The sequence below is a fragment of the Poromitra crassiceps genome (genome assembly GCF_964638095.1).
Source record: "Poromitra crassiceps genome assembly, chromosome: 17".
NCBI classification, from domain to species: domain Eukaryota; kingdom Metazoa; phylum Chordata; class Actinopteri; order Beryciformes; family Melamphaidae; genus Poromitra; species Poromitra crassiceps.
In genome coordinates this window covers 29,238,124-29,253,163 of record NC_139635.1, presented here as the reverse complement: position 1 = coordinate 29,253,163, position 15,040 = coordinate 29,238,124, and the positions used below count along the sequence as shown (strand labels likewise).

At 45.0% G+C, this 15,040-nt stretch overlaps 1 protein-coding gene across 1 annotated transcript; it reads right to left on the bottom strand.

The window, feature by feature from the left end:
* Window positions 1-501: 501 nt before the first annotated feature.
* sharpin (SHANK-associated RH domain interacting protein) lies at window positions 502-14,391 on the bottom strand. Its single transcript, XM_083653508.1, has 9 exons — window positions 13,952-14,391; window positions 6,197-6,371; window positions 5,652-5,744; window positions 5,349-5,490; window positions 4,837-4,927; window positions 4,460-4,745; window positions 2,685-2,797; window positions 2,106-2,216; window positions 502-1,308 (listed from the first exon to the last, which is right to left on the bottom strand). The coding sequence occupies exons 1-9, from the start codon at window positions 14,204-14,206 to the stop codon at window positions 1,258-1,260; spliced, it is 1,317 nt and encodes a 438-aa protein (XP_083509634.1). The 5' UTR covers window positions 14,207-14,391; the 3' UTR covers window positions 502-1,257.
* Window positions 14,392-15,040: the final 649 nt, after the last annotated feature.

The window sequence follows — 15,040 nt, the reverse complement described above, 5'->3', positions numbered from 1 at the left end:
AACTTTACATTACATTGTTGTACACAGTGTCATAGACTGTGTTGCATAGTTGATTGCTCTATTGCTGACAAAAATGTGTTATTGTAAGTCGCTTTGGATAAAAGCGTCTGCCAAATAACGTAATGTAATGAAAAACTTCAGATGGTTCTTCAAAAACAAGGCTGCCTGTCCTGTCAAGTTAAGAGAAAAACATGAAATGACTGTGCCTACATGTACAATGTAATGTAATGTAATGTGTAATGACTGTGCCTACATGTACAATGTAATGTAATGTAATGTGAAATGACTGTGCCTACATGTATAATGTAATGTAATGTAATGTGTAATGACTGTGCCTACATGTACAATGTAATGTAATGTGTAATGACTGTGCCTACATGTACAAAACATCAAATTGAAACGTAACCATGGCATTCACAAAGAAATGAACTTGCTATGAAATGGTCCCACAGGTGTATTTTCCATTAGAGTACAAATGATCGAGGCTTGAGATTTGCGTCATGTTATGTTTATTCAGCTAACACCGTTTTACAGCATCGTGAACTGTTAAAAACAAATCATTCCGTCACTGTCACAGCTGAGAATAAACAGAGTAAAATGAGACCAAGAGTCAAACGAACAACAACTCACTTACTCAATGCATATTGTTAAAAATAATACACTTAATACAATGTTATAAAAAAATAAAAGCACTTTACAACCCTGTAGAGTGTAGACTCGGCATACTTTCTCCGACGATGACATTATTCGTTTGGTTCAAAATTATTTTGGCACCATCCAACAACGCCGGAGTCGTGACGCTTTGACTTTTTCCTCTCACTTCACAGTTGTCAGAAATTGAAGGTATGACATTCTCTTATCTTCGCTTGCGATCGAGCAGGAGGAACGTACGCCTTCGTCCCGCCCTCTAAAATAAATATTGGACTCGTCTGCATCGATTGCACCACACATCCACGCCTTAAAATAAATAAAAATGTCTGCCCAGATCCAAAGGTGTTTCACCATCATGTCATGTCAGTTGAAGCGGACGCTCTCCGTCTGTAGTTCCTCATCTGAGCCTCGACCAACGGGGGCTCTGTGTCATGCTACAGTGAACGCTCCAGTCTTCAGCAGCCAGCGAGCCTCAGTGCACTGGACAGTCTCCATGTGAGTATGTTGTCAGTAAAGAACAGAATTAGCCATTCGTGTGTGTGCATGTGTGTGTGTGTGTGTGAGTGAATGAAAAAGGGAAGTTGACCAGACGGCGTTGCCGGGCAGTCAACTGCTGCTCATACCAGGCTCTCCCCGATCCTCTCTCCTGCCTTTCTCCTTTGTGAGAGAGAACGAGAGAAGAGGACAACAGGTGATGTAACAGGCAGCAAGTGTTACAAAGAACAGGGGCTCTCATTGATCAAACCATGTGTAGGATCCCTACTACAAAACGTATCCAGTGACTGCGTGCACACCTGCATGCACTTTCCCCGTTCAGTTGAAAATCAGGCTCATTTATATGCGTCATGCGGTGATTGGCATTGACCATTTATGGTTGGTATTGGGGCGGATCCACATGTGGAATGTCCCAGTTGGACTGATTGATATATATTATCAATATCAATAATATCAAATTATATTGATATACTGTATATTGTATCTTGGTATCGGCCGATATTGGCCTTGTTGACTGCAATCGGCCATCGGCAAAAAAAAGATGATCAGTCAGATCCGTTGAGGCACATGAGTTGTTTGTTTCATTACAGGATGATTGAATTTGTGCTCATTCAAAGATAGTGTGATGAAGGGCTCCAAAGACTTTATAAAACAAGCCAGTTATTTGTTTTCCCTGTCAAAAAAGGTGTAAAAAAAAACATTGGTTTTCGGCTATCAGCCAAATTGTTATTTTAAACATCGGTATCGATATCGGCCCAGAATTTTGCAGTTGTGCATCCCTAGTAAGTTGTCTTCCACTTTATAACCGTGTGTCTTATTATTATAATTTTTTTACATCACTACTTTTGCATGGAATACCTTTGCTGCAAGACGACACTAGATTGTGAAACATGGACTGGATCAAGTAGTAGTAGTAGTTGTGGTAGGGATTTTATTGATTGCTTGACGGCGTGCGGTACCTGCTGGATGCGGCTGTGCTTGTGTGTGTCGGGTCTGGCTGTAGCACAGATCTCACAGCCGGGGCGGGAGGGCTTGTTGATGAAAGTGCATGAGGGACAAGCCCACTCCGTCTGCAGAGAGCATGGTAGGTTGAGACAGAGTTAGGTAACCTAACATTTAGCATTTTTACATTTTCCAGGCATAGCTTGAAGGTTCGCTTAACTCTTTCAAGCTTTCTCGCTTGCTTGCCGCTGTTTAACCTGCATCATTCGACTTCAATCACTCATACACGCAGGTGACCGTCACAGTTTCTCGAGGCAGGCATGCAGACAGTGGAACATAGCATATATCGAATATATCAAAAGAACGTCAATTTATATTCTTGCACATCTATAAATTCAAGCACTTTCAATGACCCATCTCGATTTATGTCTACCTTCAAAAACTTTCAAGGCCTTGATTCCCCCCCCCCCCCCCCCAATTCACAAACTGTCAAGGATTTCAAGGACCCGTGGGAACCCTGCGACTTCCAAACACACAGGACTGGTAACGTACCTGTGATTTACTGACTTCCAAACACACAGGACTTTGTAACGTACCTGTGATTTACTGGCTTTGCTGGGCCTATCGTTCAGCTGCAAAGACTCCAGGTTGAGGGCGTCTTTGATTTCACCCCCAGCGGGTCGATCAGCTCCTCCTGCAGCTGTGCTCCCTGCAGTCGATGAGGAAGAAGACATGAGAGCCCAGCGTGAGCCTTTTCTCCAGGTCCAGAGCAACACATGACAGGGAGGGCGGGTGATGTCAAATAATTAAAGTAAAAGTTCTTGAGTCAGAGGGTTCGGCTGACTTGAATATATTGAACATGATTTAAGGTCTCGTAAGAGGAAGAGGTGTAACAGTCACGCATCAAGGGTGCGTGGATACAGCTCTTCCAAGAGGAAAAGTTTGATGCGTCCCAGCGCATGCGGCAGTAGTGTATTTGAGAATATAGAATTCTGGCTTGCCTCTGGCCAGTGACACTTAGGAAAGACTAGGTGACAACCAAGTATAGTTTGGTGACGAGCTGGAGAGACAGTTGACGGCCGGAGAGATGGCAACCCGGTACGGGATGGGATTAGCACCCCATCTTGGCTCTCTCGTGAGGGAGAAATCCACAAACGCTACGGATTAGCCTCCTGAAAATCTGCGCAAGATCGGCGCGGCCTGAGGTCCACCAGGCTAGAGCGAGGTGCTCGACGCAGGTAAATGACGTGCAGCGCACAGGCCCTCTTGAGGCGTCCTTGAGGTATTCTCTCAGCCTCTGGATTGCCTTTGCCACGGGAGGGTCTGGTGAGACGAAGGAGGAGCACGGCCGGGAGTAACCCACAGAGCCTAGATCCTCCATGCACCGAAGGGCCAATACTGCGGCGTAGCACTAGCTCTATTGCAGCGGATTGGGCGTTCTCGTTTACCCCTCCCGCGGGCAACGTTGCAGATAGAGTAGTAAGGCTGATCCGTGAGCGGCTTCTGGGACGCGAGTCGGGGTCTTAATTGGCCTCGGCTGGGTCTACTGGGCGAGGGTGTATGATGTTGACAGACCCGAAACACCTAACGACCCCAGATAACATCACTGATGACGCGTCCCAGCGCATGCGGCAGTAGTGTATTTGAGAATATGTGGTGCAATGACGCACAGAGAGCTAACATCATAGTAAGTTAGTGCTGATACAGGGGCATTGCAGTACAGTAAGTGGTGGTACAGAGTAGGGATGTCACGATACTAGAATTTATACTTCGATACCGATACTCGGGAAAATACCATTTTCGATACCACGCAAAGGGGGGATGACGACACATCAAGAGGCATAAAAATAAAGTTAGACAGATGGACGGACAGACGCAAACTTCTCAATAATCTAGGCCTGATAACAGAACACATTTAGCTTGTTGAAGCAACAGATACCCACCAATGATAGGGAGGGGGAAAATCTGTGATTTTTCACTTAAAGAAAGCACTGCTGGTATTGAAACTGTTGCAAATGAGTATTGTATCCGTTTCAAATTTTTAGTATTGATACTATCGATACCTGTTGCAAATGAGTATTGTATCCGTTTCAAATGTTCAGTATTGATACTTTTCGATACTATCGATAATTTTGACAACCCTAGTACAGAGATCAGCATTACATGTGTCATGGGACAGTCACATTGCTGACATAGCAGGACATGAGGACAGTTCGTGATAGATTAGGATTCCTGTGAATGTTAAGGAGAGACGTGCTTGTGGAAGTATATAGTATGTGTAGGAATTTTTTAGTGAACGATTTAGGGTCTGGTCACAGCTTTCACATCAGAGGGTTATGTGTGCGACTGTGCTTTGAGAGTTGAGACTCACCCTGGGTGCTGTGGGTGAGCCTGGAGGGCAGGGTGCTGTAGCCCCTCCAGTCCTGGGAGGAGGGGCCGTTGCTGGGGGGAGGGGGCGGGGCGAGGAGGGCGCTCTCCTGGTCCTGCTGGAACAGCTGGCGGGTGACGCGGGCTTGGCGGGCGGAGACCAGGTAGAGGTAGGCCGTGTCCCCGTCCTTCTGGACCCCGTAGGAGGCCAGCGAGCGCGGCTCGGTGCACAGGCACTGGCCGATCACCCAGCGCTGCACGCGGGGATGGAAGCCGTACTCCAGGAACACCTAGAGAACAAGTGCGGCGGGCGGAGATCAAACCTCGTGCTGTCGTTTGTTCATTACCAGTTTGTTTCACAGATTCGTCTGTTTTTCTAACCTGTTGCTTGAGTGCAGCCACTGTCATGTGGGGGAAGACTTTCACTGTGACACAGCAGGATGAAGAAACGTCCTCCACTGCCACAGATAAACTGCGAGACAGACATGATCCTGTATAAGCTGCATACCAGTGAATATAGAGACTAGGGCTGGGTGATATGGTTGAAATCGATATAATAATCATATGAATCCCCCCCCCCCCCCCCGATATCGATATATAGCACAATATGGCTCATGTATGCAAAATCACGTAAATAATCAAACTAACATTCATCTCATTCACCCGAAGTATAATTTTAGGTGTGATGTCATACAAAACTGAAAATCTTTAATAATAAAATGTTTCACATCTAATTTTGCCAGGATGCAAATTTAGACTGAATTTGTGTCACCATATCTCCAAATCACGAGATTCACCTCAAAGACAATAAATGATAATACTGAATTATCACCTAGCCCTAATACAGACCTTGAATGAATGCATTGCTTAGCAAGTCATTTCTGATTTCTCACCTGATCTCTCCGTCTGCGTAGCTCTTCTCGGAGAGCTGAATCGTCAGCGCTGCTTTTTGCCGAGCCAGAGAGGAGGCGTGCTGTGAGGCAGCCTGAGTGTCACCTGCCTCAATCGCCCTGGCCAGCTCCAAGCATAGCTCCTCTAAAACAACCAAGATGACAAATATTCACATTTTCACAGCCTGTTCTGAATAGAGGGCCAGCTCCAATCATAGCTCCTCTAAAACAACCAATATTCACATGCCTGTTCTGAATCGGGGAGGGGGGGGGGGGGGGTATAAAGGTTAAAAGCGAGATGCCCACCGGTGAGCGGTAAAGAGGCGGAGCTCCACTGTTCTATAGCTGCTGCCGTGTGGAGCCGCCTGTCATCCGCTTCATGTGTGGAAATATTTGCGACTGTCAAGAGAAAAAGAAAGTACACTTTCTGTTAGACAAATCAATATTATATATATTAATCTTGTGTTTATTCTGACGGTGTTTCTTCTCTTAGTTTTACCTTTCTCTCTCTCTCTCTCTAGAGATAGATACATACATATACAGTATATCTCTCTCTGACCTGATAAAAGGTTAAAATCTAGATGTGATAGTTTCTCCTAGATTTCTCAGATGGCTCCTGTAAAGCAGCTTGGCTGCTCTTCTCTAAGGTTTTTGAGTAGACATTATCAATGTTATGCTATTAGAATAAACATTTGATATGTGTGATCGTCGTCCTGTTTTTTAATCATTCACTCCCAATGCAATGATTGGGTACAAGTGCATTTCTTTGAACAGAGGGAGAGAGCGAATAAAAAAGTAGTTCTTGGACAAAGCAGGTTGGGAGGGGGTAAGCATTGATATGACTCTCTGACCTCTGTGTGCCTCTCTTAGTGATGACATCACCACTGTGGCCCATTCTTCGGCTTCACGGTCACAGCGGAAGTTGAAGCGGATGCAGTCGTGGGGCGGAGCGGCTAGACGCATCTCATGACAGCGAGGGGACTTGACCTCATACTGCACCGAGCGCAGGTCAAACTCTGCGATGAACTGAGGGAAAACAAAACAAAACACAATGCAGTTGTTAGATTCCAATTATTTACTTAAAATAATTCTCAATATAGGGCGTCTGCCGTCTGGGTAGCGGTAGATTCCCTGCCTACTAACACGAGGGTCGCAGGTTTGTGCCCCCGTGTTACCACCGGCTTGGCTTGGTTGGGCGTCCATACAGGCACGATTGGCTGTGTCTGCGGGTGGGAAGCTGGATTAGAGGTAGGCGTCCTGCTCGCTGCACTAGTGCCTCCTCTGGTCGGCCGGGGGGCGCCTGTTCAGCACATGGAAACGGGTGCAAAATCTCTCCACTAGCATTCATTATGACAATGGAGGTCATCATTAGGGTGGGGAAAGGTGGCACACCAGTGTGACTGTCATATGACAACTGTGATGATTGGGTACAAAAACTAATACCTATAATGAGCTAGGATTAAAGTAAAACTGTGCAAATCAAGAATCATTTCTATAAGGGAAATCTGTCAGACGATTCTACAAGGATGAAAAAGCAGATCCAAGCCTGTCAAATGTCAGGAAGACGGTGTGTGATGTTAACTTTGATAAACAAAGCAGATTCAGGAGTTGAGGCAGGATGGGATTAGAGGTTTAGAGTCATAGCGTGTCAATCTGATCAAGTATGCTCAGGGTGTGCGTGGGAAAGGGCTCCGTGAGTTACCTCCATCTTCCACATCTTGCCAGAGGAAATTAAATGTGCAAAAGAACAAGCACAAATTTGCAATAGCTGTGACCAGATATGTGAATAATTTCTTTTTTCAGACCGACTGACACACAGACAATGGGGGAAGGAAATAGAATTTTTGACCCCCCCCCCCCCCCCTTTATTTTTTGTTTTTGCTCCAACTGAAATGTTTTATGGTCGCTCACGATTCAGTAGGTCATGGGTTGGCTTGGTTCCAGCCATAAAACTCGTTATATAAGGATTTTTTGGAATGTCTATGGAGAACATGAATGGGGAACTCACTTCCGGGACAGGAAATGTCATGTGACTGTTCAGCTCTATTACAGATATAGTGGATGAAAAACACCACAGAAGAAGACGACCAAGACGGAGGGAAACAGTGGATGGATAAATCCAGAAGGAGGCAGTAATGCAACAAAGGATGCCAACTGCCATAAGACACCACAGAAGAAGAAGAAATAGTAGACTATCCACCTTATTTTTGAATGCCCCGCTGTAAATAATTATGGGTATTGGGTACAATGTCTGGTTTAACGTGACTTGATTGTTGCAGCTTGTGCATTTCCTCGTTATTAACGAGGAAATGTGCAAGCTGCTTGTGAGTTGCTTGTCACAATAAATAAGACTGGTTTGATGACTTATTTGAGGGAATGTAATAATTGTATCTATCACATCGGCTATTTCTGTTGCTCTTTGAGCAACTCTGGATATTTATCGACGAGATTTTTGCCAAGCTGGACCTGATTTGCTCCGTTCGCCTGCAGCTTTGAAACATTGTTTACAGACGGGTGTCAAGCTGTCCGCAACGTAACGGGGGAGGGGCTGGGAGGATTACACCGGAAGAAGCACCCATAAGGCACCATGGCAGCTAGACTAGAAATAAGGTGGATAGAGACACTGCATGAAATAGGCCACGCCCATCACGGGGGAAATCGCTCCATTCACTTCCAGTCTAATTTTCCTTGAATTAAACATAGCTAAAAGCGGTTGTGTGGTGGGCTGCGCAGACAACCAATGTGAAGAATTGTCAATTCAAGTTTTTTTTACTCCCGAGCAAAACAAGGAAGCCATTGAGAATTGACGAGAAGAAAAATGTGGATCTAGCTGTCAAGGAAGTAAGTTGGAGTGTTCATCTTCCGTATATATGATCTTTGTGTGCACACGTGACATAGAGACACTGCATGAAATAGGCCACGCCCATCACGGGGGAAATCGCTCCGTTCACTCCCATTCACCAGCGTCATTTTCCTTGAATTAAACATAGCTAAAAGCTGTTGTGTGGTGGGCTGCGCAGGCAACAAATGTAAAAAATCGACAATTAAAGTTTTTTTGTACTCCTGAGCAAAACAAGGAAGCCATTGAGCATTCGCGAGAAGAAAATGGCGATTTAGCTGTCAAGGAAGTAAGTTGGAGTGTTCATCTTCCATATATATGACCTTTGTGTGCAACTACGTGACATAGGAGAACGCCAGCGCGTCTGATGCCATCTGTCTGACGTTACACCAGCGTTATTTTCATATTTTCATTTTCATAATTTAAACATGCCTAAAAGCTCATGTCATAGTATTTCACTTCAGGCCACTGTGTGGGATCGTTTATCCAGCGTTGTTTGGGCAAAGAAAAGGGACACTGCTCCAGGCCAACTGAGTTCATTTTCTCGATGTACCTTTCCCTCTCCGTTGGAGGAAGTGTACTGAAATAATCTTTTGACATCTAAAAAGAAAACTGTCCAAATCCCTGTAAAACCCCGCAAAACTATTTCTATCTGATGAGAGTTCCTCCGTTCGCCCCGGTTAGCCGCGGTTTGTTTTGCTAGCTGCAGTCGTCAGGCAGTGCTTCCTTGTATTCTCCCCCGTCTTGGGCGTGGTTTCTGAATGATGACGGGTTTTGCAGTGTCTCTATGGGAGAACGCCAGGATTGGGGGGAGTTTTTGTTTCCCCCCGTTTTGGGCTTAGTTTCTGAATGATGACACGCTCCGCAGTGTCTCTATAGTGTTCGCCATTTTTTAATAGTGTCCGAATTCTCAACTGTTAATTTTGATTCACTATATAGTTCACTATAAAATACCCACCACAATGCACTGCAATTTCTAGTGAACAGCGAATGTACCCTACATTTTCTCTTATCTACCACAATGCAATGCGTTCGTGTTTACCAAGAGTGAGGCAGTGTCCAAAACTTGTTTGATCGTTCCGCAGTTCCCTATATGATAAACACTACATGGGAAATAGTGAGTGTGAACCATTCAGAGCACGGCGATCATCAGTGATATTAAACACTGATGTCATCGGGGATAAGGATTTATGACATCACTGATGATGTCACATAAAAATGATGTCTGTCCGCCAAAGAAGGAGAACATTCTATACCCAAAAAATTGAGCAACTCAGACTTCAGCATGAACAGATGACTACTGAGCTTACGGCTGGGACGAGGAAGGTGGTCCTCCACAGAGAAATGAATGGACTTAAAGAAAAGCTCCACAGCAACCCAAACATTCCCAAAACATTGGAGGGGCTCCATGTGGGGCTCCGCCAAATATTTGCGCACAGCCCCTACAAGCTGGCAAAGGTGAACAAGGTCATCCACCAAGAAGAAGAGGAGCAGGCGACCAAGTCTCAGGCTTGTGAGGCAGATAATGAATCTCACCGCAAAACAGTGGAGGACCAGGCCATTAAGCTTGAGGCCTGCGAGGCAGAGAACGCTGAGCTCCATCAAGAACTGGAGGAGCAGGCCATCAAGCTTGAGGCTTGCGAGGTCACAAAGAATGACTTTCACATGAAAAGCAAGGCCCTGTGCCAAGAACTAGACGAGCAGACAATCAAACTTGGCGCCTGCCAGATTATGGTGGAGGCCCTTCGTAAGAAAAATGAGGAGCAGGCCATCAAGCTTGAGGCCTGTGAGTTGGCCAATAAAGGGCTTCACCATGAAATGGAGCACATGCAGAGGAACATGGACTTCTCCACAAATGACATGGCTGCTAATCTTTACGCAGAGCAGAAGGAGAAGGACATTCTCCAACAAAAAATGGAGCAACTCAGACTTCAGAATGGACAGATGGCTGCTGAACTCGAGGCTGAGAAGGTGGTCTTCCACAGAGAAATGGATGGGCTTAAAGACAAGCTCCAGAGCAACCATGAGCAGATGAGGCAATTGGGAAACAGTACAGAGCCAGAGCCTGCAAAACTGGACAATGACAGCCTCACAACTGAATATAAAGCACTTCGGCAGGAAATGGAGCACATCCAGAGAAACATGGCCTTCTCCACAAATGACATGGCTGCTAAGCTTAATGCAGAGCAGAATGAGAAGGACAGTCTACACCAAAAAATTGAGCAACTCAGACTTCAGCATGAACAGATGGCTGCTGAGTTTAAGGCTGAGAAGAGGGAGAAGGCGGTCTTCCACAGAGAAATGGATGGGCTTAAAGAAAAGCTTCACAGCAACCATAAGCAGATGGCCTGTGAGATGGAGGCACACCGGAAACAAATTGAGGAACTGATACGGGTCCAGAATGAAGAGGCCATAAGCAAAATTCAGACCATGAAGCTCCTGACAAAACTGGACCAAAAAGCAGAGGAGCTGAAAGGGCTCCACACAGAGAAGGCCTCGAACACAGAGCTTAGGCTCAAGGAGGAGAAGGAAGGCCTCGTCCAAGAAATAGCGACTCTGAAGATGCTCCAGAAGGAGAAGGACTTGAGAATCCAGGAGCTTTCAATTAAGCTCAAGACAGAGAAGGATGAGAAGGAGGTTCTCAACAAAAAAATGGAGGAGCAGGCCATGAAGCTCTTGCTCGTGGAGCAAGAGGTTGTGGAGAAAGAGCAAGAAGCCCCTTCCAAGCTTAAAAGAATTTTGAACTTCCTGGCGCGAATTGCTCAAGTGACATCATCACTGATGACATTGTCAGAGTAAAATTTTAACATCATCACCAATGACATCACAATTGCTCGGGTGACATCACTCACTGATGATGACATCACCGATGATATCACAATTTCCACGGGGCGTTATCAACGGGCAGTCTAAAATCTCTCAACCAATTTAGTTGTAAACGTCTTGGAAGAGCTGGGTCTGGAATAAGTCGGCTCTTTCGACGGCTGCATCAGTAGAAGGGCCAAGCTGAATGGCAGAGAGGAGAAAATCTATCTTGTGCTAATAAAGGCAGGACCGTCTGTCTGTCTGTCATGCATCTCAAGAACCGTCTGTCTGATCGACTTCAAACTTGGTGGTACATGGAAAGATTGGGGATTACAATTTATTTCCAAAATGATTTAAAAAATCTACTCATTTCATAAGCCCATTGCCGGCAGGTGTGAACTGTTACACTACATTGTGAAGAGGTCACGTTCACGCATGTCATAACGGCGCGCAAACCAACTAGCAAGCAAACATGGATAAATGGCCCAAACGTCCAGTTGCTGTCACTGGATTCAGGTTTAGGGGAGCCCAGTGACAAAAGGAAAAAAGAGGCCGAGCCCCCACACCGGCAGTTCAGTGACTGTCAGTGTTGGGGGTAACTCATTACAAAAGTAACATATTAAATGAAATATATTACTTTTAGCAGTAACTCAGTAATATAACTTATTACTTATAGGATTTCAGTAATATTATACCAGTTACTTCGTCAACTCAAGTTACAAATTGAGTTATTTTTTTTTAAATCAAAGCACATCTTTAAATAAAGATACAATCATTTCCCAATCAAACTGTTTTTTTTAAATGCAAATAACCACTAGATGACAATAACAAAGGAAAAGAATAACATTTAGAATTTTGGATTGTTTACACTGACTGATGGTTGAAATTATTTTTCCTGGATGGTTCCGGGGTGGCGATGTCATTCTGCTGCTGCTGTTATTTTGGTGAAAGTAATGCAAACGTAGTGTAATAAGTAACAAGTTATTCTACACAGACAGTAATATTGTAAAGTAACTTAATACTTTCAAATGGAGGTAACTAGGAAATGTAGTATATTACATTTTGAAAGTAACTTGCCCAAAACTGGTGACTGTTGTAGAATAGAATTTAACAAGCATTCTTCTCCCGACATAACCTGCATCTCTCTCTACTGAACCAAAAGGCTCTTTCACACCGGCCTTGAAAGCCGAAAAATGCACGGAAAATAGGATTAGCGCCTCCGATGTGAAAGTCGTGAACGCGCTTTGGTGGACAATTGTTTTACGCCTTTTGTCCCGCGACGGGAGGTAGTAACAGCGCCGGGTTACCTGGCAACCCGCCTCCACTTGAAAGGTCGTCGCAGCGAGCCGGAAAAGGTGCGAATGGTCTGCTCATTCATAAAAAGAATTACAGGGGAAATCACCTCATGTATCAAGAAAGTGCACGAGTGAAAGTAAAAAAAAGTAGCCTATACAATCATGACTGCAGGGACGCCAGGAGGAATGCTCCGTGCGGTTAGGCTTTATGCTCAAACGATGTTGACATTAGTAGGTAGGCTACAATTAACGGATATAATAATAAGCTTCAGAGGGCTATAGCTGTCTGTGGCGAGTTGGTCTGAGGTTATTCCCTCTCGAAATCAGCTCTGTGCATTCCCTTACAAAAACTACTAACGAGTCATGTGCATTTATAGCCTATACTATTCCCCCGACGAACGTTATGCAGACTGCAGCTGTTTGATATGCGGGCGGTCGTGTATCGTTCCAATTTTAGTAGGACACCATATCGATCTGCCCGCCCACCATGCGAGTGCACTATCCTCCCTGCTCAGCGGACTAGGAGGGAAGTCTTGTTGAATGAATTCGTTCATCATACAGTAGCCTAGGCTACACTAACCTATGAAAATATACATTTGGGCTAGGAGGAGCAGGAAATCCCTCCGCTCGCCTTTCAATCCGGGAGCAGGGGATTTCACCTGAAAGTACACAGCAGCACAGTAATGTGGCCGTGCTGCTTGGCTCGTGTGAAAGCAATTTCTGTGGCGAGGCGGCTGGCTTTACGGGACTCCTAAACGGCAATTTTTGCGCGATTTGTGTGTGAAAGAGCCTAAAAAGAATACTGTGCCATCTTCAGGAAAACCACTTGAGATAAAATCATTGGAGCCATGAATCTTGAAGTCGTCTTATATACGGTAAGTGCTTTTAGCCTACACGTATCTTTGCAAAGAGATGCAAAGAGACTGCACCCATCATGAAAGCTTACAGGTTTGCAGGGTTAAGTATTTTATTTAGTATTTCTATTTAGGTAAGGATTTATGGAGAGACAGAATCCTTTATAGCTCTGACATGGTACAATCTGTATGTTTTAACTATGGTAACAGAAAACAAGGCTGCATGTGACTCTGTAGACAGCAGAGCAGAGGATGGGAGAGCTGCCTGGAACAAGGCTGCAGCTGACTGGGCCAGAGTGTGTCTGTGTGTGTGTGCATTTATGCCTTATTAATAACTATGTGTAAGTGCATTAAACTGATTATGTAAATAAAGCCAATGTAACTTACATTTTTCATCACTGACAAATATATTTTAATTTGTATGGGGTCGGGTCCGGGACCACACTTTCACCTGTTGACCCATCAGTGCACCGGAAAATGGACGATTCAGAGACGAGGAGGGAATAAACACAACAGGAACGCTAGTTGAGCTTTTGGTGTATGCCGAATTTACAGGAGGACCCGCTTCGGAAAAGAGTGATGTTCTACTACTAGTAGGTTTACCTGTACCGATAGCGAAAACGTCTTTCTGCACAGTTTGGCGGAATGTCCTCTCCAAACTAAACTGGACTGCACGTATCGAACATAAAAATGTGTGCGTGTAGTAGGCCCATGTTTATCTGTAATGCGCGTCAGTCGGTGGTTCGGTCATTCATTATAAATATCGAAGAACATGAGTTACACAGGTTAGCACAGGTGTAACAACAATCTCACCACACTGCGGCTTCCGCTTGTATCTCGCAGCGCCAGGCGAAACTCTCCCGCCCTGCTGGGATCCATGCTGAGCTGTAAACGGAGAGCCTCGTTGCCCGCCCCGGGGAGGCAAAGCGGCCGAATCCCCGAATGGCACACCGAAACCCGGACTGACATCAAAACGGTGTTGCAGCAAGCCAGCGTAGGCCCGCCATACACGGCTTGGGACGAGGCAGGCACTGGGACTGGAGCCCAGCCACCCGAGCTCAGTGCCATCTCGGTGACAGTTTAGGGCCCGATGCAGGATAACCGGAGCCCCGCGGTGGATAATACAGGTCGTTGGCTTGTGTCTTGCTTATAAGATCCACCACGACATGAGGAGACTGTGTTTCATCGCGGACAGGTTATGGTTTTCTCCTCGCCAAAGAAATCCCATGGCTACCATTGATAGTATGGCTACCCGATACCACAGAGCGAAAGAAAAACAAAACAGGAAGTAGTCAGACGGACAGGTACGACTTTTATTTATCTCCGATTAGAAACTTGGATGTGGAACATCAGACCCTAGACCTCACAACATCATGACAGAATGGTCTGGGGACGGAGACAATTACACAGAAAATAATGATTCTAAAAAGACTAAAGAGTGAAATGAAATACAAAGTAATACTATACAAACCAACGCCGTATGAAATACCAACCTAACTATTTTTTTTTACCGACCATTGATATAGCCTACTTAAAATGATGTAGCCTAAATACATAGCCTATCAGAGCTATATTCTAATGACATTTCCCTGATATCATGTATATTATGTGTTATTATGTATGTGTAAAGTCAAGTGTGCAAAGCAAATTAATTTTTGAAATGGTTACTTATCGAAATGATCTGACTTAGGCCTGTTGTGTTTGTAAGGTGTAAATTGGTGGAGATTTGAGTCAACAACAACAAATATTCGCTATATGCCAGGCAGCATGTGTGCTACTGATGACATATAACTGATGTTGTCATCCGTCAACTGGCTGCTGGGCAAAAACATTGCCATGCAGTCGGCTGCCTGCCGACCACTGATGACATCATTTGTCCTCAGGGTTATGGGTCAGTCAACC